The 24,757-nt window shown below is 29.9% G+C and overlaps 1 protein-coding gene across 4 annotated transcripts; it reads left to right on the top strand.

Annotated features, from left to right (window-relative positions):
- Positions 1–21,166: 21,166 nt before the first annotated feature.
- Positions 21,167–24,657, top strand: LOC111300333 (E3 ubiquitin-protein ligase At4g11680-like). 4 transcript variants are annotated; one of them, XM_089747119.1, is made up of 5 exons: positions 21,167–21,289; positions 22,074–22,543; positions 23,478–23,597; positions 23,684–23,942; positions 24,070–24,657. In XM_089747119.1, the coding sequence occupies exons 2-5, from the start codon at positions 22,194–22,196 to the stop codon at positions 24,220–24,222; spliced, it is 882 nt and encodes a 293-aa protein (XP_089603245.1). In that variant the 5' UTR covers positions 21,167–21,289; positions 22,074–22,193; the 3' UTR covers positions 24,223–24,657. The 4 variants fall into 4 exon arrangements, with proteins under 4 accessions (XP_089603245.1, XP_089603244.1, XP_089603243.1 ...); XM_089747118.1 differs by having other exon boundaries at positions 21,211–21,418; positions 22,034–22,543; XM_089747117.1 differs by having other exon boundaries at positions 21,211–21,418.
- Positions 24,658–24,757: the final 100 nt, after the last annotated feature.

The raw sequence follows: 24,757 nt of genomic DNA on the forward strand, positions 1-24,757 counted from the left end.
TATCTTTATCTCTTAGTCTTAACCTTAACTTTATAATATTATCAATCCAATGTCTTACTTTGTAATTTTTTTTTTTTACCTTTTCATTTAGTGTTTAACTAATGCTTTGCTTGGTTGAAATGATAGAAAAGATGCGAGAATATAAAATTTATTAATCTAATGATTAAATTATAAAATAAAAAAGTATTAAATTAACAAATTTTTTATCCATATTTATTTTCATCATTTTTATCGAGCAATGTCTAAATGGGTTGACTGACAAAAAGATCTATAATCAAAATAAGGGGACTATTATGTTATTGTTTTAAAGGCTATGAATCAAAATGATAGTTACCTTAAAATTTAGGGATCATGAAAGTAATTTATCCTTAAAAATATATTTTTAAAGAATATATTAATAATATTATTAAAATATTGAATAAAATAGTTTCCAAACGTCTCTCAATGTTATCCAACCAACAACCCTACATAATCTATGATTTCTTGGGCTACCATCTATCATGCAAATCAAAAGCAATCAGTTAAACAATATTTCATTTTATGGATAGCACATATTGAAGATAGACATTGACAGTCTACCAAAAAGAACTTAGAATTATTTAATCTATCGTAAATTACTCGATTCTTATTTTCAGCTATCAAATTTCAATATCTAACAATCTTAAATATTAAAAGAGTAGACACTAACAATATCAATTTTGAATGCTTGGCATGTCAAAATGGCCGATGTAATACATGATAATCATGATCTAATAACCATTGTCATAATCATAACTGTTACCTACGTTTTTTTTTTGACAAAAAATTGGATGAAAAGAGTACCAAGAAATTGGTTTTATGGATAAAGTTGACAATGATCCTGTATTCATATAAAAATGGCTTTTTTTTTAATAAAATTAATATTATGAATGATTTTTAAATTATAATAAAATATTAAATATAATATTTAAATTTTAAAAATATAAAATATTTAATATGATACTTTATTATAAATTTATTAATTAATATGATATTTATTTTTAATATAATTAATTTTAAATAATAACATATGATAAATATATAATATTTTAAATAACATAAAAATTAAAATAATATATTAAAAATTTAAAAATTTAAAAATTATATTAAATATTTTATTATAATTTAAGAATCATTTAGGCCACTTACCAACTTTTGTATATTCTAAAGTAATGTTGGATATCATTATTCGGTGTGATGAGGGGAGGATGGGGACGTCTATACTTGATTTTAAGTGATTCAGGAGCTGACCACTTTCATTACGGCCGTATTTTTGCGGACAAGCCTTTGCCACCAGGTAATTCGGCAACGTTGCATCGGAAAGGTCGTAGGCTCCTACATCATATGACTGTCAGACTAGTAGGCTTATCCTATGGGCTGTCTTATTCATGTCGAGAGGCCACCTACAGCCCCAATGACAATCATTAGCCATATCCAAAAACCTGTCACAACTTTGTGGATATCTTTTCTTGGGCCAAATTGAGAATCTTTGAAACCTGAGACCATAAAAACGATGAAATTAAATTATTATTTTTTATTTAAAATTATTGAAATTAAAAATTCAATATTTTACCATTCCATTACAATATAATTTGTCAAGTGTTTTTTTTAGTACTTTAAGAAAGGGGACAAGCACGAGAAAATAAGCCAACTAGTGTATATATGTGTGTGTTCATGTTTTTTCAATTTTATTTGTCGCGTAAACATGTTTTTCAACATGTTCTGATTCTCCACTTAGGTGATAATGTATAAATAATTGCAGTTATGGTAGAAAAAGATATAGTATTTGCAGATACATAAAGAGAAGAAGGTTTCTTACTTTAAATCTGAACTAAAGGTTACATTAATTGATAAACGATACCAATTTTAGGAGATGTTTACTTTCATGATTCCATAATTGAAATGAGCTGTCAAATGGTTCTATGCTTAAATTTATAGTTTGCATCTGAGTTTTAATTTTTTTTCACCCCCACTAAAAATTCGGTGAATAATATGAATTTTGAAATCAATATCTAAATTTTAGCACTTATCAGTTCAAGATTTCATTAATAAAAAGATTCACGTCGCAGCGAATGATGTATTTTATGACTAAATTTATGTTTAATTATAAAAATTATCACCATTTGATGAGATGAAGCTTTCTAATCAGAATCTCAAATGGAATCCAAATTAGTAAAAGGAAACTAAAAATGTAAACAAATTATTAAAGGGAAATTTATTTCAGAACTTGATATGATGAAAAACTAGTTGTTTTCTGCATTCTAATCTCTATTACACCCATTCTCTCTCGCACAAGTTGAAACCGGGCTGGCTTGATCAATTGGCTGCTGTTCTTCAGCTTGTTTATAATCTAAACAAGTGCAAAGGCCATTTATGCAACGGTATGACCCTTTACAGTATAGCTTGCACTGGAAGTCATAGGTGCAAAGAACTAGCATCGTTCTTGAAGCTTCAACTACCATCAGTTTTTGAAGGGTCATACCTGCAAACTAATTAATTATTCACACCCTTTGCAAGTAAAAGTGATGGCAACAGTTGATTTTGCTGGAAGCAAGGGAATTTTTTCATTTGAAATAATTTTGATTATTGAAATTAAAAATCAACGTTCCATTGAAATATCACATGATTATTGTCAGAAGAAGAGAAATTTGACTTAACAAGATGTGATGGCCAAGACCCAAACCAAAACAGTAAGCTTTCTCGAAACCACATCCATGTCTTGTAAACTGAGTTTGAAGCAGAGAAAATATGGTTCTGTCAATAAAGCGGTTTGAGAGGTTATGGCATTGACATATTTTAAAGTGAGGAAGAACATACTTAAAATTAATAAACTTGGAAAGATGCTTACTACTTTATTAATTATGGGTTTAAATTTAAGAAGACATTTATGAGGTACAACCAAATATGTTCTTATCCTTTATTAACTTTTAATTTGTATCCAAATATGTTTTAAACCCTTAATTTATACTTAAATTAGTCTTTTATATAAATCAAAGTTTTTTTTTTTTTTTGCAATAAAGGTTTATTTGGATATAAATAAAAGAATAATATTTTTTTTAGATATAATAAAAATATAAAAACTTAGTTAAAAAAATAAAATAATTCAAAAACTTTTTTAGTATTTTAGCCAAACATGTTTTTGCTTTATCCTTAATCTCAACCGTTTTCTTGTGTATATATAATTTTTGGATTAAAAATTCTAAAAGAAGTAAAGAAGCAAAATATTCAATGATCAATTCATAAAAAATTTGAATTTTGATTTATGTTTATTTATTAAGTTTAATAAAAAAATTATGAATAATATTTTAAGTTTCGTTAATTAAATGAACATATCATAAACTTTACAAACTCTGTACATATTCATTTCGTTTACACTAGAGGTTGAAAACAAATAAAATATTCAACGAATAGTTTGGTTTTTATTTATTTATTAAATTTAACAAACGATAATGAATAATGTTAATTTTATGATTAGTCAACTAAATGAATTGATCACAAATATAGTAAATTTTGTTCATATTCTATTTATTCACATCCTAAAATTTCTCATACTCTATTTGGATGGTATTTATTAAAAAAGAAATAATATTACAAATAGTTCCTATACTATTATGAAAAGTTTAATGTAATATTTAAACTTTAAAATTTTTATATGGTACTTGAATTATGATTTTTTTAACAAATATGATACTTTAAGAGTTGTTTGTCTGTCATGTGTCATCATTTGAAATTATTCATGTTACCAATAAGTGATATATTAATTAACATATTCATAGTTTAACTATTACATTAAAGATTATTAAAATTCAGATATGACGTTAAATATTTCAATAAAATTCAAAACCATTTGTAACATTAATCCATTAAAAAAAGAGTAGTTCAATTTTTAAACAAATTTACTTTGTGTTAGTTGAGAGTTAGGTTAAATTATACCAAAAATCTTTATACTTTGTGAAAATATAAAATTTAGTCTCTGTACTATGGACATCAATTTGTCCAGGAAAAAATATGAAATACATATAAATATAAAATACGAAATACATATAAATATAAAATACGAAATACAATAAAAAATATAAAAAATAATACAAAATATAAAACAAAATACAAAAAAAAAACAGAACAGAACAGAAAAATCGATGATGGCAGTGGTGCCTTCCCCAGCACCACTGCCACCAGACCCTACACCCCACCCTTCTGATTACTATACCCTACCCTCTACCCCTCTAATTACTCTTTCCGTTGATAAACTATCAAATAAGACAGAAACGAATAAAAGAGGCATGGGGCTCGTGCTTACACCCCATGCCGAGCCCCATGCCCTTCCCCTCAAACACACATGGTTAGAGCTCTATAAATAGAGCTCCTAACGAAGCCAAGAGAGAGAGAATGAAAAAAAGAAGAAGGAGATGCTGTAAAAATAAAAGAAAAAAAAAACACAAACAAAAATACACAGTCTTCTATATGGAGGAACCCAGGCTGAGATTTTTGCACAAAAAAAAATGGGGTCAATTTAAAAAAAAGGGTCAGAATACAAAAAAAAAAATTTTCTCATTGAAACTTTGAAAACATATCTGGGGAAGTGGGGATTCTTTTTGGTGAAAAGGACCTTAAACTCAAGAGGTCGCAAGGAACATTTTGATGTTTTTGAGAATTTTTCAACCATCGACGACGACAGCCCGTGACCGGCAAAAGGCGACGGAGATGGCGGGAGGAACGATCGGTCGGCCATCTGTGTTTGGTCAAAAAAGAAAGAGAGAAAAGAAAGGATTTTTGTCTGTGAAAAGGAGGAAATGAGTGAAAATTTTTTTTTTTTGACTTTTATATAAGCTGTTAATAGACAAAGTGACGTCGTTTCAATAAACGCCCAAAACGACGTCGTTTTAAGCACCCAGGATCCGTGCGTCAACCCGCGACCCGACCCGACGATCCGTTTTTTCATCAGCCTCTAACCGATCTGACTGGATCAGAATTGAACCAAACCGTCCAGACCGAACTGAATCGGTACTAAACCGTTCAAATCGAGTCGAACCGTCAAATCGAACCGCTCTTTTATCGGATCGTTGATCAGTCTGGTTCAGGTAAAAAAAATTTTTTTTAATTTTTCTTATTTTTTATGTATTATTTTATTAATATTTATGCATATTTAAATATTTATATTTGTTAGATTAAATGATGAAATATGTGGTTAAATTTTTTTTATAATTTTGTTAATTTTTAAAATAAACTTTAAAAAACAAAATAATATAAAAATAAATTTAATAATAATACTAAACTAATAAAAAATGTAGGAAAAAAAATTTTTATCCGACGTTGAGATTCAAAGGTATTTCGAGTAGTGATGTCTAAGAAATCTCTAGGTGAAAATATTTTTTTAAAAATATTATCAGTGTATTGGAGTTTTTATACAAAAATTTTCAATAAAAATAAAAATTTTCCTTTTTTTGGTTATAAAATAATAATAAATAAGAACTAATTAATGTATTAAAAATATAAGTGATAAAAATGAGAAGAAAAAAAATTTTATCCGATGATGGGATTCTAAAAGTATTTCGAGTAGAGATGCTTTAAGAAATCTCTAGATGAGAAGATTTTTTGTAAAATATTACCAATGTATTGAAATATTTATAAAAAATTTTCGATATAATGAAAATTTCATTTTTCTTCAAAATTTTAAATAAGAATATTAATAAAATAATTAATAAAATTTCTAACAAAGGAGAGTAAAATGTGTGCATAAACATGGTAACATTTTGCATTGCATGCATGATATTTTTTACGAAAAGTAAATTTAAACCTCTGAGGATGAGATTCTAAGGTATTCTGAGAATCGATACCTAAAAAATTTTTAGGTGAGAAAAAGTTCTTATAATATTACCAACGTACTGGAACATTTTAAGAATTATTTCAATAAAAAGGTTTTAATTTATTTTTCTTGAGAATAATTTTTTTAATAAATACAAAATCAAGGAAATTATTTTTCGAACATAAAAAATTGGATTATTTTTATCAAAATCAAAGGATAACACGTTGTTAATTGATACCGTTTTTAACGGGCGTTGTGGAGGTGCTAATCCTTCCCCACACTAACCGACTCTCGAACCCAAACCGTTTCGCAGACTGTAAAATTATCTTTTTAATAAATTTTAATTAATTTTAAATTTTTATTAAAAAGATATGTTTTAGTAGGTGGCCAATCGCACCTAGCCAAAAAAGATTGGTGACGACTTCGTTATTTTTATTTTCGTTTCCAACTTCGTTGGGCGGACACAAAACCGTTACGACAGCTTGGCGACTCCACTGGAGACCGTTTTTATTTTTTAGAGTCAGGCCAAAATTAACTACTTGTTATCATCAAATTTTGATTTAAATAGTCTTAATCAATTTCTTAAATTTTTATTTTTCATTTTTAGTAAAAAAAACAAAACAAAACAAATCAAAAATAAAAAGCAAAAAAAATTTACACACATTTCTTTTACTATGCCTCTTATGTTTTATTTTTTTGTATATATTGCTCTCAATAAATTAGGATATATTTGCACACAATGGCACGATGCATCTCATACATGAGCTCTATACCCAGACTTCATCCTTTATAGGAGGAAGTAAAATACCTATGCTCTCGTGAGATGATAACCTCCGCAATGGCAAGTGAAATACTTCCACTTAAATTGAACTCTTTTTTGTTCGTAGCCTGTAACGAGTGAGGATCAGGGTACCTTACTAGTCCAATATGGACGACAGTGAGAAATAATTTGGGAATTTTTAGACCCTGTCAATCCAAACCCAACATATAATAAGCCTAGAAAACCATCCTTATGTAGAGCCTCGTCCATCTTCTTGTAAAAAATACCTAAGAATAAAAGTTGTGTATAATACTAAAAACAAAAAAAACACTAAAAAAAAATAAAAAATTATTTTTTTTCTTAAACCACATCCTCACATTAACTCAATTTTGTTTCTTTTTCTTTTTCTTTTTGTATTAATCATATCATACAATTTTGCATCGAGATATTTGCTCTAGGATATATTTCTCCTAAAAAGTTTTCATGGATCCCATAGAACTATAGATTTGTTCATCCTCAGTCAGTGTGCCATGTGAGTCGTATAATGAAGTACATGTTTGGTTGAAAGTCATGCTCGTAAAAAAAAGAAAAAAATACTTCGAAGTACTGAATGAAAAAGAATCATTTCACCAGGTGATCCAAAGGTTAGAGATACAACTACAAGACCACAAGAGCCTTATTTCAACAATAATATATGAGTGGCATAAAAGGGAAAAAGATTGGATCTTCACATGTGATTCAGAAAGGGATGCTCACATGAGATGAAAGGCAGAAAGCTTAGGGAGGCAACAGTACATAGAGCACTTGACTAATCAAGTTTATAAGGCAGTGAAGAAAGTATGAAAGATGGTTAAAAAGGTAGAAACATTAAGAAGAGAAGTCAATCCCATAGGGAAATATGAATAGCGCCTAGTGAACTTTCTAGATGAGGCGAAAGACCATTATGAGCAAGTTAAATGCTTCTATGGATATAACTCTAGGATGGTAAATCCTATGTAATAAAAGTTGTATGAGATCAATAAAAATTTTTAATGTTGAAATTTATCCAAAAACAAATATCTCCCACTTGCATTCATGCATCATATACATCATTTTTCATAAAATAAAATTTTTAACACATAGCATAAAAACTTTGTGGTAATAAAGGTTTAAGAATAGCTCGTCCATCAAAAATTTTAATCCAACCTACTCGTCATCCATACAATACCAAGATTCAGACAAGAATCATGGAGCAAGAACAGGCTAGTCGATTTGAAAGAATTAAGAAAGCTCAAGAAAAACTAAGAAGAGATCTCAGTAAAATAATGGATATGCTCAAGAAACTTGACAAAGAAAAAATAGTAGAAGAAAATTCTAGCTTTCAAGAGCAATCGTCAGATATGGTAGATCCTATTTACCCTCCAGGGTTTGAGCCACGACCAATCCAACCTTTTCAAGAAACTAGAGTACTAATTCCTACTCCTAGTGGATATCCCAATCTTTATCCAGGTATGATATCCACACTTGTTCCAGGATAATTTTAAAATTTTGTTAATTTCGTTATGATGGAAAAATCACCTGAGCCAATATTAGTTTCTGATTTGAATGATCCCAAGGAAAGAGAAAAGTTAAGGATACAGACACCTAAAAAAGTAAAAGTACCAGTACCCGGGAGAAGATGAAGTTATTAGAAGAAAGACTTAGGGCTGTAGAGGGAATACATTTTTATGGCTCCATAGATGCGATTGACCTTTGTTTAGTTCTAGATGTGGTCATTTTACCTAAATTCAAGGTCTCTGATTTTAAAAAATATGATGACACAAAATGCCCGATGACCCATATCACCATGTATTGTCGAAAGATGACAGCACATACTCGTAATGAAAAGTTGTTAATGCACATATTTCAAGATAGTCTTATGGATTCTGTAGTTAGATGGTATGTTCAATTAGATAAAACTCGTATTCGTTCTTGGCAAGAGCTTACAAAAGCATTCCTTACATAATATCGACATGTCACGGATCTGGTTTTAGACCGTTTATCTCTCTACAAAGTATGAAAAAAAAATAACTGAAAACTTTAAAGAGTATGCACAAAGATGAAAAGACGTGGCTGTACAAGTTCAACCTCTTTTCACTGAAAAAAAATAACTGTTTTATTTATGAACACCCTGAAAGTATCGTACTATGAGAGATTGATAGGCAATGCAATCAAAAACTTTACAGATATGGTAATATCAGGTGAAATCATTGAAAATATCATAAAGAATGATAAGCTCGATGCAGGAGAGACAAGTGGAGCAAGAAAAGGTGAAGCTCTTAAAAGAAAAGAGAATGAAACTCAAACAGTAAACTATATGGGATAACAATTTAAAAGTTTCACATCTTATCCTACACCAGTCTACCAAACCCATTATCCTTTTGTAAACCATGTTACATCTATCCCTCATTCATATCAACCATACCAATCATTACCACAATCAACTTATCCACCCTATTTTCAGCCATCCTTTCAGACACGTACATACAATCATCCTACTATACCTATTAGATTAGAATGGAGATCCAATCCTAACAGTGATTTGAGAGCCCCGAGAAATACCCAAGAAAAAATTACTTTCGATCCCATTCTCATGACATACACAGATTTGTATTCTCGACTTGTTAAGAAATATCTGCTTGCTCATGTTATCATTAAACCCTTGAAACCTTCATTTCCCAAGTGGTATGAATCCAATGCACATTGTGACTATCACTATGGAAATCCAGGACATTTCACTGAGAACTGTACTGCTTTGAAGGGTAAAGTGTAAGGGTTAATCAATGAAAAAATATTAAATTTTGATACCAACCAACAAGGGACTCCAAATGTCAATGGGAACTCTTTACCAAATCATACCAGACCATCAATAAATGCTTTAATTGATGGGCAAAGAAGCCACGTAAAGGAAAATATAAATGAAGTTAAGACTTCGATGGTTAAGGTGTTTGAAGTATTGGTCAAAGCTGACATGTTGAAACTAATAGAACCTTAAAATTATTTTAAAGTAGTTAACTTAATTGAAAGCTGTAATTATCATAGAGGTATTCTGGGGTATTCTATCAAATATTATCACCAATTCTGTCAAGAGGTTCAAAAATTGATGGATGAGGGATGAATAGAGTTTTACCAAGAGAGAAAATAGTCGGTGAAAGTGTCTACCATTGATTCAAAGAATAAGTTTATACGTAGATCGGTAACTATCTATTATGATGAGAAGCCAACATCGAAGCTAAAAAAGCCCGTCTCTCTACCAGTGGTGATAATTAAAGTTCCTGGCCTTTTTTCATATCAGAATGATAAAATAGTATCTTAAAAGTATGATTATGATGTCATAGTCAACCTAGATACTGCCAACATAACGGGTGTAGGAGGCATAATTCAAAGTGAGAGGTGTTATACCCCAGAGGCTCTAAAAAAAGTTAAAAAAGAGAAAGCTAAGGTAGGAAAAGAAAATGAAAGTTAGAGTGATCTTCACGTAGCCTTAAAAAAAGAATATCAGAAGTCAGTATTTGAGAGTGAAGCATGTGAATTTTTAAAGTTAATAAATATAACGAGTATAGGTGGTAGAATAGCTTAACAAAATGCCAGCTAAAATTTTACTATTGTCATTATTGCTCAGTTCAGAGTCACATCGTAATGCTTTACTGAAGGTGCTAAATCAAGCATATGTGTTTCACAATGCTTCTGTTGAATATATGAAATAGCTTGTTGGCAATCTGACGATTTTAAACTATATCTCTTTCAGTGATGAAGAGATTTTTTCTGAAGGTAGATGAAGTACCAAGGCTCTTCACGTTACTATGAAATGTAAAGGTCATATAATGATTAAAGTTTTGATTGATAATGGCTCATCCATCAATGTTATACCTGTGACTACTCTGGTAAAACTCTCTGTTGATGGATCTTATATGAAACCTAATCATATGATAGTGAGAGCCTTTGATGAAACCAGAAGAGAGGTGCTGAGAGATATAAAAGTGCCATTACAGATTAGCCCATGCACTTTCAATGTGAAATTCTAGGTTATGGATATTTTTCCTTCATATAGTTACTTATTGGATAGACCATATATCCATATAGCAGGTGCTATTTCATCATCATTACATCAGAAAGTTAAATTCATTATTGATGAGAAATTGATATGTGTAGTAGGAAAAAAAGATTTATTGGTCACCAAACCAGTAAATACTCCTTATGTAGAAGTAACAGATGAAGCCTTAGAATGTTCATATAGATCTTTTGAGATTGCTAACGCAGCATATGTAGCTGAAAGATTTAAACTGTATTCGTCACACTTGTCTATGACAATTGAAATGGTTGTCAAACAGCTTACCATGATGGGATGGTGACTTGGAGCTGGACTTGAGAAGAACCTATAAGGAATCACGAAGCCATCGATCATACATGACAAGAAAGATAGATTTAGCTTAGGGTATAAGCCAACAAGAGGAGATAAAGTGAGAATGGTGAATGAAAAGAAAAATAAGAGGATGGCTAATCTTGGAGGATATGAGTCAGAGTTAGAGCCTATGATCATTCCATACCTCTATAATTCTTTTCATTCGAGAGGATACATTTACCCAGATCTACCTACAACCATAAGTGCATGATTCGTGAAAAATTTTTTAGAGCTGACCATTTAAATGATGGATGATAGAGAAAGAAGAGTCAAAGTGAAGAGCTGTTTGTGTAACTTTATTTTTTAGATTTTGAGCTGGATAGTTGAAAAGTTATAGAGCTGCCTGTTATCGTTAAAACTTTGAAAAAATAATATACTGTGAAGCTTTAAATCCTTAATTACTTTCTATGAGTATTAGGAGATCTTTTATGGTGTGTTTATGTTTGTCGTTTTAATAAAAGACTTAGAAGATGCATCCGTATTTTTTTATTATTTTTATCTTCATTTTACTTGTCATTTTTTTTCTTCTATCATTTCTCACCATTCCATTTTTATGTGCCAATATTCTCTTCATTTTACCCTTTATAGGGTCCCAAACAATGAACACGAAGATAATCATGGCAATAATCTCAGATTTGATTTTGAAAACTTAATTCATGTTGATACTTGATAATGAAAAAGATTTAGATAACTACACACTACCTCTTGATTTGTTAAAATTAATAAAACATGAAGATAAGCCAATTGAACCCCATAAAAAAATTACTGAATTAGTGAATTTGAGAGATGATGAAAACAAAAAAGAGGTTAAAATTGGTATATCTCTTTTACTAACTGAAAGACAGAAGCTAAAAGAGTTACTCCGAGAATATATAGATGTGTTCACATGGACTTACCAGGATATACCAGGACTCAGCACTGATATTATAGAGCACAAGTTATCTTTAAAACCAAGATGTAAGTCGATGCAGCAAAAGCTAAGGCACATGAAATCGAAGATGCTACTGAAAATTAAAAAAAAGTGAAGAAACAATTCGATGCTGGATTTTTAGAAGTGGTAAAATATCCTGAATGAGTAATCAATATAGTACCAGTTCTTAAGAAGGATGGAAAAGTGAGAATGTGTGTCGATTATCGAGATTTAAATAGAGCAAGCCCTAAGGATAACTTTTCTTTACCTCACATCGATACTCTAGTGGATCATACTACTAGACATTTCATATTTTCTTTTATGGATGATTTTTCAAGCTATAATCAGATCAAGATGGCTCGAGATGATATAGAAGAAACTACATTTATGACCATGTGAGGGATGTTCTATTACAAAGTCATACTTTTTGGGTTAAAAAATGCTAGTGCCACTTATCAAAGAGCAATGGTAACTTTTTTTCATGATATGATGCATAACAAAATAGAGATATATGCAGATGATATGATTACGAAATCTCGTGAAAGAAAAGATCATATAGTCAATCTCAAAAAGTTGTTTGACAGGTTGAGAAGATTTCAACTGAAGTTGAATCTCGCTAAATGTACATTTGGTGTCAAGTCAAGAAAATTATTAAGCTTTGTGGTCAATGAAAGAGGAATCGAAGTGGACCCAGATAAGATACAAGTAATTCAGAACTTATCTCCTCCTCGTACCCTAAAAGAAGTGCGAGGTTTCATAAGGAGACTGAATTATATTACTCGTTTCATCTCTCAACTCACCTATAAGTGCGATCTTATTTTCAAGCTTTTCAGAAAATATGATTCAGAAGAATGGAATGATGAATGCCAAGAAACTTTTGATAAGATCAAAGAATACTTGTCAAATTCACCTGTGTTGATGTCGTCAATCTAAAAAAAACCTTTGATCTTGTACTTAATAGTATATGAAAATTCAATAAGATGTGTGCTAGGGTAAAGAGATGAAACTGACAGAAAAGAACGAGCAATATACTACTTGAGTAAAAAATTCACTGATTATGAGTCTAAGTATTCACCATTAGAAAATGTATGTTGTGCATTAGCTTGGACAGCTCGAAAGCTCTGACAATATGTGCTTTATCATACCACTTGGCTCATAGCAAAGCTAGATCCTATTAAGTATATCTTTGAAAAGCCCTTATTGACATGAAGGATAGCGCGATGGCAAGTTATGCTTTCAGAATATGATATCATTTATGTGACCCAAAAAGCTATAAAAGAAAGTATCGTAGCCAAGTTTCTTGCTGATCGTGCTGTCAAAAATTATGAACCAATGAGCCTGGAGTTCCCTGATGAAGATGTGATGGCCATTGAAGAAAATGAACCTGTTGAAGAGTCTTGAAAGATGTATTTTGATTGAGCTACTAATGCTTTGGGTCATGGTATTGGGATAATTTTAATATCTCTTGATGAGGACTATTATCCCATTATAGTCAGGTAAAATTTTAATTGCACAAATAATATGACTGAGTATGAAGTCTTTGTTATGGGTCTGTAAGTAGCAATTAAAAAAAAATCAAAGTATTAGATGTGTTTGGAGATTCAGCTTTAGTCATCTATCAGTTACGAAGAGAATGAAAAATAACAGATTTCAAGTTGATGCGATACTATAAGTACATTTCTCAGTTGGTTAAACAATTTGAAGAAGTTCAATTTGAGCATTTGCCTAGAGAGAAAAACCAAATTACTGATGCACTAGCTACTTTAGCTGTAATGATTAAAATAAATGTAAATACTGAAATTCAACCTATCAAGCTGGATATGAAGAATGAACTAGCACATTTTTCAGGTGTTGAAAAAAAAATTGATGCGAAACCATGGTATCATGACATCATGTAATACATTAAAGGCCAGCAATACCTAGAACATGTAACAAAAAATGATAAGAGAACTATTAGAAAGTTGGCTATGAGTTTCTTCTTTGATGAAGACGTCCTCTATAAAAAGGGTCGAGATCAAGTACTCTTAAGGTGTGTGAATGTAGCTGAAGCGAAGAGGATTATTGAAGAAATGCATGATGGAGTTTATGGGGCACATGCAAATAGTCATATGATGGCTAGAAAAATTATGAGGGCTGAATATTTTGGTTGACAATAGAGAATGATTGTATTGATTATGCCAAAAAATATCATAAATATCAAATCTATGCTGATAAGATCCACATTCTTCCAATAGCGTTGCATATTTTAGCTCTTTCATGACCATTCTCTATGTGAGGTATGGATGTCATCGATCCCATCACTCCAAAAGCTTCAAATGGACATAGATCCATCTTTGTGATGATTGATTATTTTACAAAATGGGTAGAAGCCATATCATACGTTATTGTGACCCGATATATGGTATGTAAATTCATAAAAAAAGAGATAATATGCGATATGGGTTTTCAGAGATAATTATTTTTGATAATGCCAAAAATTTGAACAACAAGATGATGAATGAAGTTTACACTTAGTTCAAGATTCGTCACCGTAATTCGATACCATATCGTCCAAAGATGAATGAAGCAGTAGAAGCTGCAAATAAAAATATCAAAAAAATCTTGAAAAAAATGACTGATACTTATAAAGATTAGCATGATAAGTTACCATTTGCTTTGCATACTTATAGAACATCAATCCGAACATCTACTGGAGCCATTTCGTTCTCTTTGGTATATGGAATGGAAGCTATGCTACCGATCGAAGTGAAAATTCCCTCGCTGAGAGTCCTGATGGAGGTAAAATTAGAGGAAACAAAATAGTTTCGAAATCGCTATGAGCAGTTGAACCTCATTAAAGAGAAAAGACTTATAGCACTTTATCATGGTCAATTATATCAAAAGAGAATGATGAGAGCACATGACAAGAAAATCCATCCCTGTTGCTTTAGGGAATGAGATTTAGTGCTGAAAAAGATCCTTTCAAATCAACATGATAATCGAAGAAAATGGACACCAAATTGAGAGGGCCCGTATGTGGTGAAAAAGGTCTTTTTTGATGGGGCATTGATTTTGACAGAAATGGATGGAAGTGATTTACCTGCTCCGATAAATTCAGATGCTGTGAAAAAATATTTTGCTTAAAAAAAAAAAGAAAAAAAAAGTAAAAAAATAAAAAAATAATGACTCATCTAAGCTGAAAACCTGAAAAAAAAGTGGCTTGGATGCGAAGAAAAAGCATCATTCTACAATTCAGAGGTAAGTGTAGTTTGATGAACTCTGAAAGATCAAAAAAGTCATTTAATTTAGTTTTAGAAAAAGAATCTGAGAATATTTTGTTCATGATTATCTTATGATCATCATTTGGACACCTTTATTTTAACTCAAATACTTTGCCATGCACTTGTTACCAGTCTAATATAATATGCTATCTTTTTTTTAGAAATGACACCTATCCATTCTTTTATTCTCATTTTTGTCCGTCATATGAATAAAAGAAATGTGTGATTGCATTTTATTGGTCTTGGATTTAAAATGATGAAAAAAAAAAAAAACATGAAAGATCTTAGCATTACTTTTTAAAAGTTGACAAAGGCAAATGAAAAAGGATGAAAAAAGTATGACAAGACATTGATGTTGCAGACTTTTAAAGAAGAAAAATATTATGGTCAGATATTAAGAACAGATTGGTCGTATAAGAATTCTGATAAAAGAAGCCAAAAGTGAGAGATTTCGAAAACCTTTTTACTACAATGAATAATTTTTTATTGCATTACATGCACTGCATTTAGAGCACTCAGTATATGCATCTATGAGCAGTTTTAATAAAGACAGAGACTTTTCATTTTTTGATCAAACAAAAGATTTCAAAAGAGAAAAATTTACTTGTTAAAAGAAAAGAACTCAGTTTTGAGAAAAGATGAGATTTTAAAGTTGTTGAACCTCTGCTGAGAGGAGCCCTTTTTAAGATAAATTTTAAAGTCATTGAGCCTCTGCTGAGAGGAGCCTTTTTCAAGACTTTAAAGTTGTTGAGCCTCTATTGAGAGGAGCTTTTCTAAATGAGATTTTAAAGTCGTTGAGCCTCTACTGAGAGGAGTTTTTCTAAATGAGATTTTAATTAAAGTTGTTGAGCCTCTGCTGAGATGACCTTTTTTAAATGAGATTTTAAAGTTGTTGAGCCTCTGTTGAAAGGAGCTTTTCCAAATGAGATTTTAAAGTTGTTGAGCCTCTGCTGAGATGAACTTTTCCAAATGAGATTTTTAAAGTTGTTGAGTCTCTGCTGAGAGGAGCTTTTTTTAAAATTTTAAAGTTGTTGAACCTCTACTGAGAGGAGCTTTTTGAAATGAGATTTTCAAAGTTGTTGAGCTTCTGCTGAGAGGAATCTTTTTTAGATTTTAAATTCCCAAAAGTTGTTGAGCCTCTGTTAAGAGGAACTTTTTAAGATGAAATTTTTAAAGTTGTTGTGCCTCTGCTGAGAGGAGTCTTTTTCAGATTTTAAATTTTCAAAAGTTGTCGAGCCTCAAGTGAGAGGAGCATTTTCGATTAAGAAAAAAAAATCGTTTGGATTTCGGACAAAATTGTTATCTTTGTCTTTGCCCTATGTGTTAAGAGGGACAGCTGTGGACATCAATTTGTCCAAAAAAAATATAAAATACATATAAATATAAAATACAAAATACATATAAATATAAAATACAAAATACAATAAAAAAATACCAAAAATAATATAAAATACAAAAAAAAATAAAACAGAAAAATCGAGGATGGTAGTGGTGCCTTCCCCAGTACCACTACCATCAGACCCTACACCTCACCATTCTGATCACTATACCTTATCCTCCATTCTTTTAATTACTCATTTTGTTGATAAACTATCAAATAAGACAGAAATGAATAAAATAGGCATGGGGCTCGTACTTACACCCCATGCCAAGTCTCATGCCTTGTTTCCTAAACACGCATGGCTAGAGCTCTATAAATAAAGCTCCTAGTGAAGCCAAGAAAGAGAGAATGAAAAGAAGGAAGGAGACGCTGCAAAAACAAAAGAAAAAAAAACACAAACAAAAATACACAATTCTCCCGTAGGGAGGAACCCAGCGTCGAGCTTCCTGTATGAAAAAAAAATGAGGTCAGTTTAAAAAAAAAAAGGGTTAGAATACAAAAAAAAAATTTTTTCATCGAAACTTTGAAAGCAAATCTGGAGAAGTAAAGATTCTTTTTGATGAAAAGGACCTCAGATCTGAACTCAAGAGGTCGAAAGGAACATTTTGATGTTTTTAAGAATTTTTTAACCACTGACGACGGCAGCCCGTGATCGATAAAAAATGGTAGAGACGGTGGAGGAACGGTCGACTGGCCATCTGTGTTTGGCTGAAAAAAAAAGAAAGAAAAGAAAGGATTTTTGTATGAGAAACGGAGGAAATGAGTGAAATTTTTTTTTTTTTTACTTTTATATAAGCTGTTAATAGCCAAAACGATGTTTTTTAATAAACGCCCAAAACAACGTCATTTTAAGCACCCAAGATCCGTGCGTCAACCCGTGACCTGATTCGGGACCCGTGCGTCCGACCCGATGACCCGTTTTTTCATCAACCTCTGATCGGTCTGATTGGACAGAATCGAACTAAACCGCCCAGATCGAATCGAATCGGTACTGAACAGCCCAGACCGAATCGAACCGCTCGTTGATCAAACTGTTGACCGATCCGATTCAGGTAAAAAAAATTTTTTAAAATTTTTTTTTGAATTTTTATATATTATTTTATTAATATTTATGCATATTTAAATATTTATATTTGTTAGATTAAATGATGAAATATGTGGTTAAATTTTTTTTATAATTTTGTTAATTTTTAAAATAAACTTTAAAAACAAAATAATATAAAAATAAATTTAATAATAATACTAAACTAATAAAAAATGTAGGAAAAGAAAAATTTTATCCGACGATGAGATTCAAAGGTATTTCGAGTAGTGATGTCTAAGAAATCTCTTGGTGAAAAGATTTTTTTTAAATATTACCAATGTATTGGAGTATTTATAAAAAAAATTTTCAATAAAAATAAAAATTTTCCTTTTTTGGTTATAAAAATATAATAAATAAGAACTAATTAATGTATTAAAAATATAAATGATAAAAATGAGAAGAAAAAAAATTTTATCCGATGATGAGATTCTAAAAGTATTCCGAGTAAAGATGCTTTAAGAAATCTCTAGGTGAGAAGATTTTTTGTAAAATATTACTAGTGTATTGAAATATTTATAAAAAATCTTCGATATAATGAAAATTTTATTTTTCTTCAAAATTTTAAATAAAAATATTAATAAAATAATTAATAAAATTTCTAACAAAGGAGAGTAAAATGTGTGCATAAATATGGTAACATTTTACATTGCATGCATGACATTTTTTATGAAAAGTAAATTTGAACCTCCGAGGATGAGATTCTAAGGTATTCCGAGAAGCGATATCTAAAAAATCTCTAGGTAAGAAAAAGTTCTTCTACTGTTACCAACGTACTGAAACATTTTAAGAATTATTTCAATAAAAAAGTTTTAATTTATTTTTCTTGAGAACAATTTTTTTTAATAAATAAAAAATCAGGAAAATTATTTTTCGAACAACAAAAATTGGACTATTTTTATCAAAATCAAAGGATAACACGTTGTTAATTGGTACCGTTTTTAACGAGCACTGTGGGGGTGCTAATCCTTCTCCACACGTAATTGACTCCCGAACCCAGACCGTTTCACAGACCGTAAAATTATCTTTTTAATAAATTTTAATTAATTTTAAAATTTTATTAAAATGATATATTTTAGTAGGTGACCAATCGCATCTAGCCAAAAAAGATTGGTAACGACTCTATTATTTTTATTTTTGTTTTTAAATTCGTCGGACAAACACAAAATCGTTACGACATGTACTCTAATATATACAAATTTAATTGTTATATTATTTTAATTTGATAAATTTAGCATAATCACTAACTTCATCAATCTTTTACTTTTAAAAATACTGATGTAGTCGTTGACTTGATGATATGGGCATTGACTTTATTGATATACCATTGACTATATTAATGTGACAATGATTTATTGACGTGATAATTAAGATTGATAAAATCAATTATTAAATTATGTAAATAATCTCTATATTCATACGAAATTTGAAATTTAGTTACTTGAATGAAATTTGAAATTTAATCTTTTTACTTATATGAAATTTAAAATTTAATCTCTTTAATGCAAAAAATATTTTGAATTAAAAAAATTTTTCTAATCTTTTAAAAATATTAAAATTTAAAATTGCTACAATATTCTGTCATAATATTTCATCACAATATTAAAAAATCTATCACAATTTTTATATATTGTCATTAAATTTATTACAATGAAAAAAATCTTGCAGAAATCTATTAAACATCTATCATAATTTTTTTAATATATGATACAAATCTGTCACCATCTAATTTTAATAAAATTATTATTTTTATTAATTTATTAAATAAATTAGAATTCTAATTCTAATATATAAGGGTAAAATTATCTATCAAACAATGTTTCTATTTATTTAAATTAAATCCTATTTAAATGAAATTTTATAGTCAAATTTAGGTTTAAGATTCTACTACATTAAAGTAATTTACTAAATTTAATGTGTATTGGTTTTAGAATTAACCTTATTATTTAATTTGACATAATTATTTAGATAAATTTTTTTTTTTTGTGAAAACTTAAAAAGTTTGAAAATTTTAATTATAATACACAATATTGATATTTCGATTTATCAAATAAATCACTTCCTCATTTCATCTTGTTAGGATTTAAAATTTGTCCTTCAAACAAATAGGAGTTTATCATACTTAAGAATTTAAGTTTGAATCTCCTATTTTGTTTGATTGGATACAATGATCATTTCATTTATGGTATATTTTAGATTCAGTACAAATATAACTGTATTCAATAGTTTGGTTTATTATAAATTTTGTTATATAATATATTTAAATTAATTAAAACAATAATAAAATTGATATATTATTTAAAATATTAATATTATAATTAATTAATGTAAATGATAATAATATTATTAATATGATATTATTAATAATTAATTATATATAATAAAAATAATATATTTCTAAAAATATTTTTTATATTGGATGGATTAAAATATTTTAAAAGTTAATATATTTAAAAAACAAAAAAGTTTTTAAAAATTTAAAATATTTTTAAATTAGAAGGACTAAATTTTAAATTTTATAAAGTAGAAAGTCTAAATTTTAATTTTTTTACGAGTACAATGATTAAAATTTAAAATTTATATAAATACTGAGATCATTTATATAATTTAATAATTGATTTCATTCATCCAATCATGTTAACAGGTTAACCTCGTGTTAAAAGTTTTAATAATAAAAAATTAATAGAGTTACTGATTGAATTAAAATATTAAAAATAAATAAATTTATATCAATTAATGTAGGAACTAAAATCTAAATTTTCGTAAAATATAAAAGTCACCGAAGAGTTAAATAATGTACTTAATTAATTGTCCAACATTGACTAATAGCTGTAGGTTTTAGTTTTGAAGAAGAGAATTATGCTTTGAGAAAAAGTTAGCACGAAGTGCAAATTATTATGTTAATAAGTTCGTCATATTCCTCTCTGAAAAAACAAACAATGAACCTTCCACCACCATACTCGGTAGCACAAAGAACAAAGCCTTCAAATTTCTAGCATATATTCCACAAAATCATAGCATATATATAACTTTTTTTTATTTTTTTTTATTTTTCTTATTCTCTTTTTTTTATTATTATTTTTTTCATGATCCTTTTCCTTTGGTTGAATTATTCTTTTAAAACATTTATACTATCCAAATTACTAATATTTTTATCCAAAATCCATTTAAATTTCAATTCTATCAGGCATTTATAAATATTTGTCAACATTAATTAAAATTCCATTTTAAAAAATATTTGTTCATTTAATACATTATACTCGCAAGTTTAACAAATAGATGATAGATTGATTCTTTTTACATTTATTTTTCTTCAAAAAATTAAACATACTATAATATTTTGTAACCAATGACAAAAAATGCTACCTACAATAAGTCGATAACATTAATGATAATAAAAAATCTAAAATTTAGTGTATTTATAAAGTAAAATTTTAATTTTAAAAAAAGTAGAAAAAATGAGGTTATCTGCAACGTAAAAAATTATACAAAAAATTTGTGATAAACAAGCTATTCACTCAAAGAAAAAAAAAAAAAAAAAAAGGAAAAAACGGTGAGAATCAGAGGAGGGTATCATTAGAGTAAGGCCCGTTTGGATTTCGGAAAGAAAGGGGGAAATGTACAAGAAAACAAGCTGAAAAACGTCAAAATAAGTAATTTGATTTTTCTTCTCGCTTTGTACTTTCCAAAATCTTAAGTTGAACGAAGTCTTCTGGCCTTTTTTTTTTTTTTCTCTTTCACCAAGCAGTTGATGGTCAAGTGGCAAAAACCAAATAAATACTGTAAGTTTTTTTTTTTTTTTTAGTGAAAAAGAACTAAAAAAGAAAAAAGAAAGAATGTATAAACGTAATTTTTTTTTTCAATCTTGGAGCAGATTGATTACCTTTTCTTCTGTAATATAAAAAAGTTTTTGGTTTTTTTATTTTTAAGTTCTTAATTCCCTGTTGCTTTTAAGTTAAAAATTCTAGTACATGTGAGCTGTTGCCTGTTGTTTGGATGCTGAGGAAACTGGGAAAAGAGAAAGATGAGTATTTGAATCAATACGTGCAAAAAGTTTTGAACTTGAGCTCATTCTTGAGTTAAAGTTTTGTTTTCTTGAGTCCCAGGGAAATTGGAAACGTGTTTGGTTCCTGGGAAAAATGAAGAAAGAGAACCCAAAAAACATGCATTCCTCTTTTTTTTTTTTTTTTAACAATAGTTAAAATTCTCTAGTCTTTGTAGCAGTTTCGTCCAAGCTAAGGATCAAACTATTATTTTACATTTTAGTTACTGAGAATTTCGAGGAAAGGTAGAAAAAGATGTGTAATTTGTCTTTTTTATTTAATATTTTTTGCTGTGAATAGAAATTCTTGTTTGGGAGCATAAGTTCTCTTCTTATAGAAGTATATATGCAACAGAACCGAGGACTGACTTTTGTTGGTTTCCTGATGATATCAGAAGAATCCATTTGACAGATGATAAGATCGGGGGAAAAATAAGAAAAATTGATCAAAAGCTTTCACTTATGTTGCTTCTCTTGTCCTACTTAAAAAACCAAGGAAAAAAAACCTTTAACAAATGGAGCAGCCACCTGTGATCCTCCATGAAAAAAATGATCATGTTCTTGATGTTCCAAATGATGGTCAATATGGGAATAATGTTGTATCAAGGAATTCTCAAGAACCTGTGATTCAGCCTACTGCTCCTGGTGGATCAAGTCATGGGAGTTCTATATCATCTTTTTGCTTTTGGATTTACGTTAGACTAGTTTTCAATATAAGTCAGATTGTTGCATCAATAGCTGTTCTAATAGTTTCAAGGAATGAGAAGTCGCGAGCTCCATTGTCCACTTGGATTGCTGGTTATGCAGCGGGGTGTGCTGCTAGTATTCCCTTCCTTTTCCAGCATTGTTTTCTTCCGTATCCCAAGTAAGCGTTTACCTTTTCTCAATGCTAAATCCTTAATACTTGATGCGCATAATTACTCTGTATATTCTTTAAGATGGTTTCTCAGTGTTCTGTTCTTGGTGTGGAATTATTTGCCTGAATTATTTATGCTTCATTTACTTTGCCATGGTTTGGGGGGGGGGGGGGGGGGGGGAAGGAAGGATGGCTACTCCATTCTCCCAATATTCCATGCTGAATTGACATAATAACTACCTTAGAAGAATGGAAATTGAGAGGTTTGAAAATTTTTCCCTGTCCTAAAAGAAGTTATCAAGTCTGACCAAATTGTTTAACTTGTCCTTGCTATCAGAGACTCAGGTATCTTCATACTGGAAGGTTCTTCAACTAACAGTAGTTGGCTTCATGTTGCATGATCTCCTATGCATGTCTTAGTTTCTGAACTTTTTGACTTCAATTTGAAGTTTGATTCTTGTTCTTGAAACCAGTCATGTTTTCCTGCAGAAACTGCAGGACTGGTATTCGTGTGTGTTAGAGTATTTTGTATCAGAAATTTTGCATTTGGCTGCAGAGGAAGAAAATATTGATTCACTTCTAGATTTATATGAAATATTTTCATCTTTTATGTTTTACATTGTATATTTTCAATGACAGAAGTGCTCTTTTCTGCATGTGTAATAGTTTATTTGGATAATTTTCATAGCTACTATTACTGTAACTAAAAATACAATAAACATTAAAAAATCCTTTTATTGCTGTGTTTATTTTTAAAAAAGATTTGGACATGTAGTTCAGAAGTAAATTGAAGCCTCAGACAGTTTGCATATATTAGAGTCCATTTACTAGTTCTTTTCTCGCTGGTCCTAACGTTGACTTTTCGCTTTTCTGAGCTTTTTGTGCATGCCTTTCATCAATAATATGTGCAACTGCTGATGCATTTTTCATGATAACTTGGCAGGCTTAGCAGATTATTGGAGTGCTTTAAATGGATGCTAAAAGCATACTTTTTAATCTGGTTTCTTCTTGGCAATTTTTGGCTATTTAGATACTCTTCTTCTGGGGCACCAAATTTGCATAGGTATAAACACTGGTCATATATGTATTATGCTATGTTCTGGCCATTCTCTGTCTGGAAACCAACCAGTTTCTTTGTCTTCGTTTTAGGTTATGTGTAATGTTTCTTGTCTTTAGCTATCTTGAGTTTACTATGCCCTTCATCCTGTGTGCTGTTTTAGCATGCTGCTGTGGGAACCTAGGTCTAATTAAAGGAGCCACTTCAGAATGCATCAATTCTCTGCCAACCTACACTTTCAAGTTACAGAAAGATGGTAGTGGCAGCATAAGGAAAATCAATTCAGACGTTAAAGGAGGGGTTGATGCAGCAGGAGCAGAAAAGGACACTGCTATTTCAGGGGATGATGCAGTAAGTTCTGGAATGCCTCAGTCATGCAACTAATGCTTCGTTTAATGCTTAAGGAAGTATTATTATTACATTGTTTCGCTTTCAATTGAAACAGTCTTTCAGCTTAGGTTATATGGCCGTTATACAGGTTTGTTGCATTTGTTTGGCAAGTTATGCCGATAATGATGTGCTGAAGGAGCTCCCTTGCTCTCATTTCTTCCATACCACCTGTATAGATAAATGGCTAAAGATGAACGCGCTCTGTCCGCTTTGCAAATGCACAATTTTGTCGAAGCAATGAGGGATTGCGTTTATCTTAGTAGTCACCCTTCTAAGTGCATTCCTCTCCCAGTCACCTTCTGCTACTTACACAGGTCAGCAATTGTAGAAGACTAGCAAAATGGGAAAGACAAAAAAAAAAAAAAAAATCTAAACTGCAAAGATTGTACACACCGATGACAATATCTATCATATACTTAAATACAGTCCTGTTGATATCATCCGCTTTATCTTTTTCATTCACTTTTAATAAACATAAGAGTTAAACTTCCAGCCAGCTGCTTCTTACTTTTGTGAAGCTGAATCCAATGATGTTCTTATAATAAGCTCAACTTTGTATTTTTGTTTTTTCTTTTTAGTAATTAAACTCCATTAACATTTATTAGTCTGTCTTTTCCCTTGTATCCATCCTAAGAATAACCTGGTTTATGTAAATTTAATATACAAATTATTTTCTCCAGCATGCAATTACCGACAAAACATAGTATCTCCTTGTCTTTCATCTTTTGATGTTTTTTGGTTGTAGTTGGTGTGTAGTATGGAAAATAGTCCAATTA

Source organism: Durio zibethinus, chromosome 18 (assembly GCF_047325235.1).
Source record: "Durio zibethinus cultivar Kanyao isolate XHJ-2024 chromosome 18, ASM4732523v1, whole genome shotgun sequence".
In the NCBI taxonomy this organism is placed as follows: domain Eukaryota; kingdom Viridiplantae; phylum Streptophyta; class Magnoliopsida; order Malvales; family Malvaceae; genus Durio; species Durio zibethinus.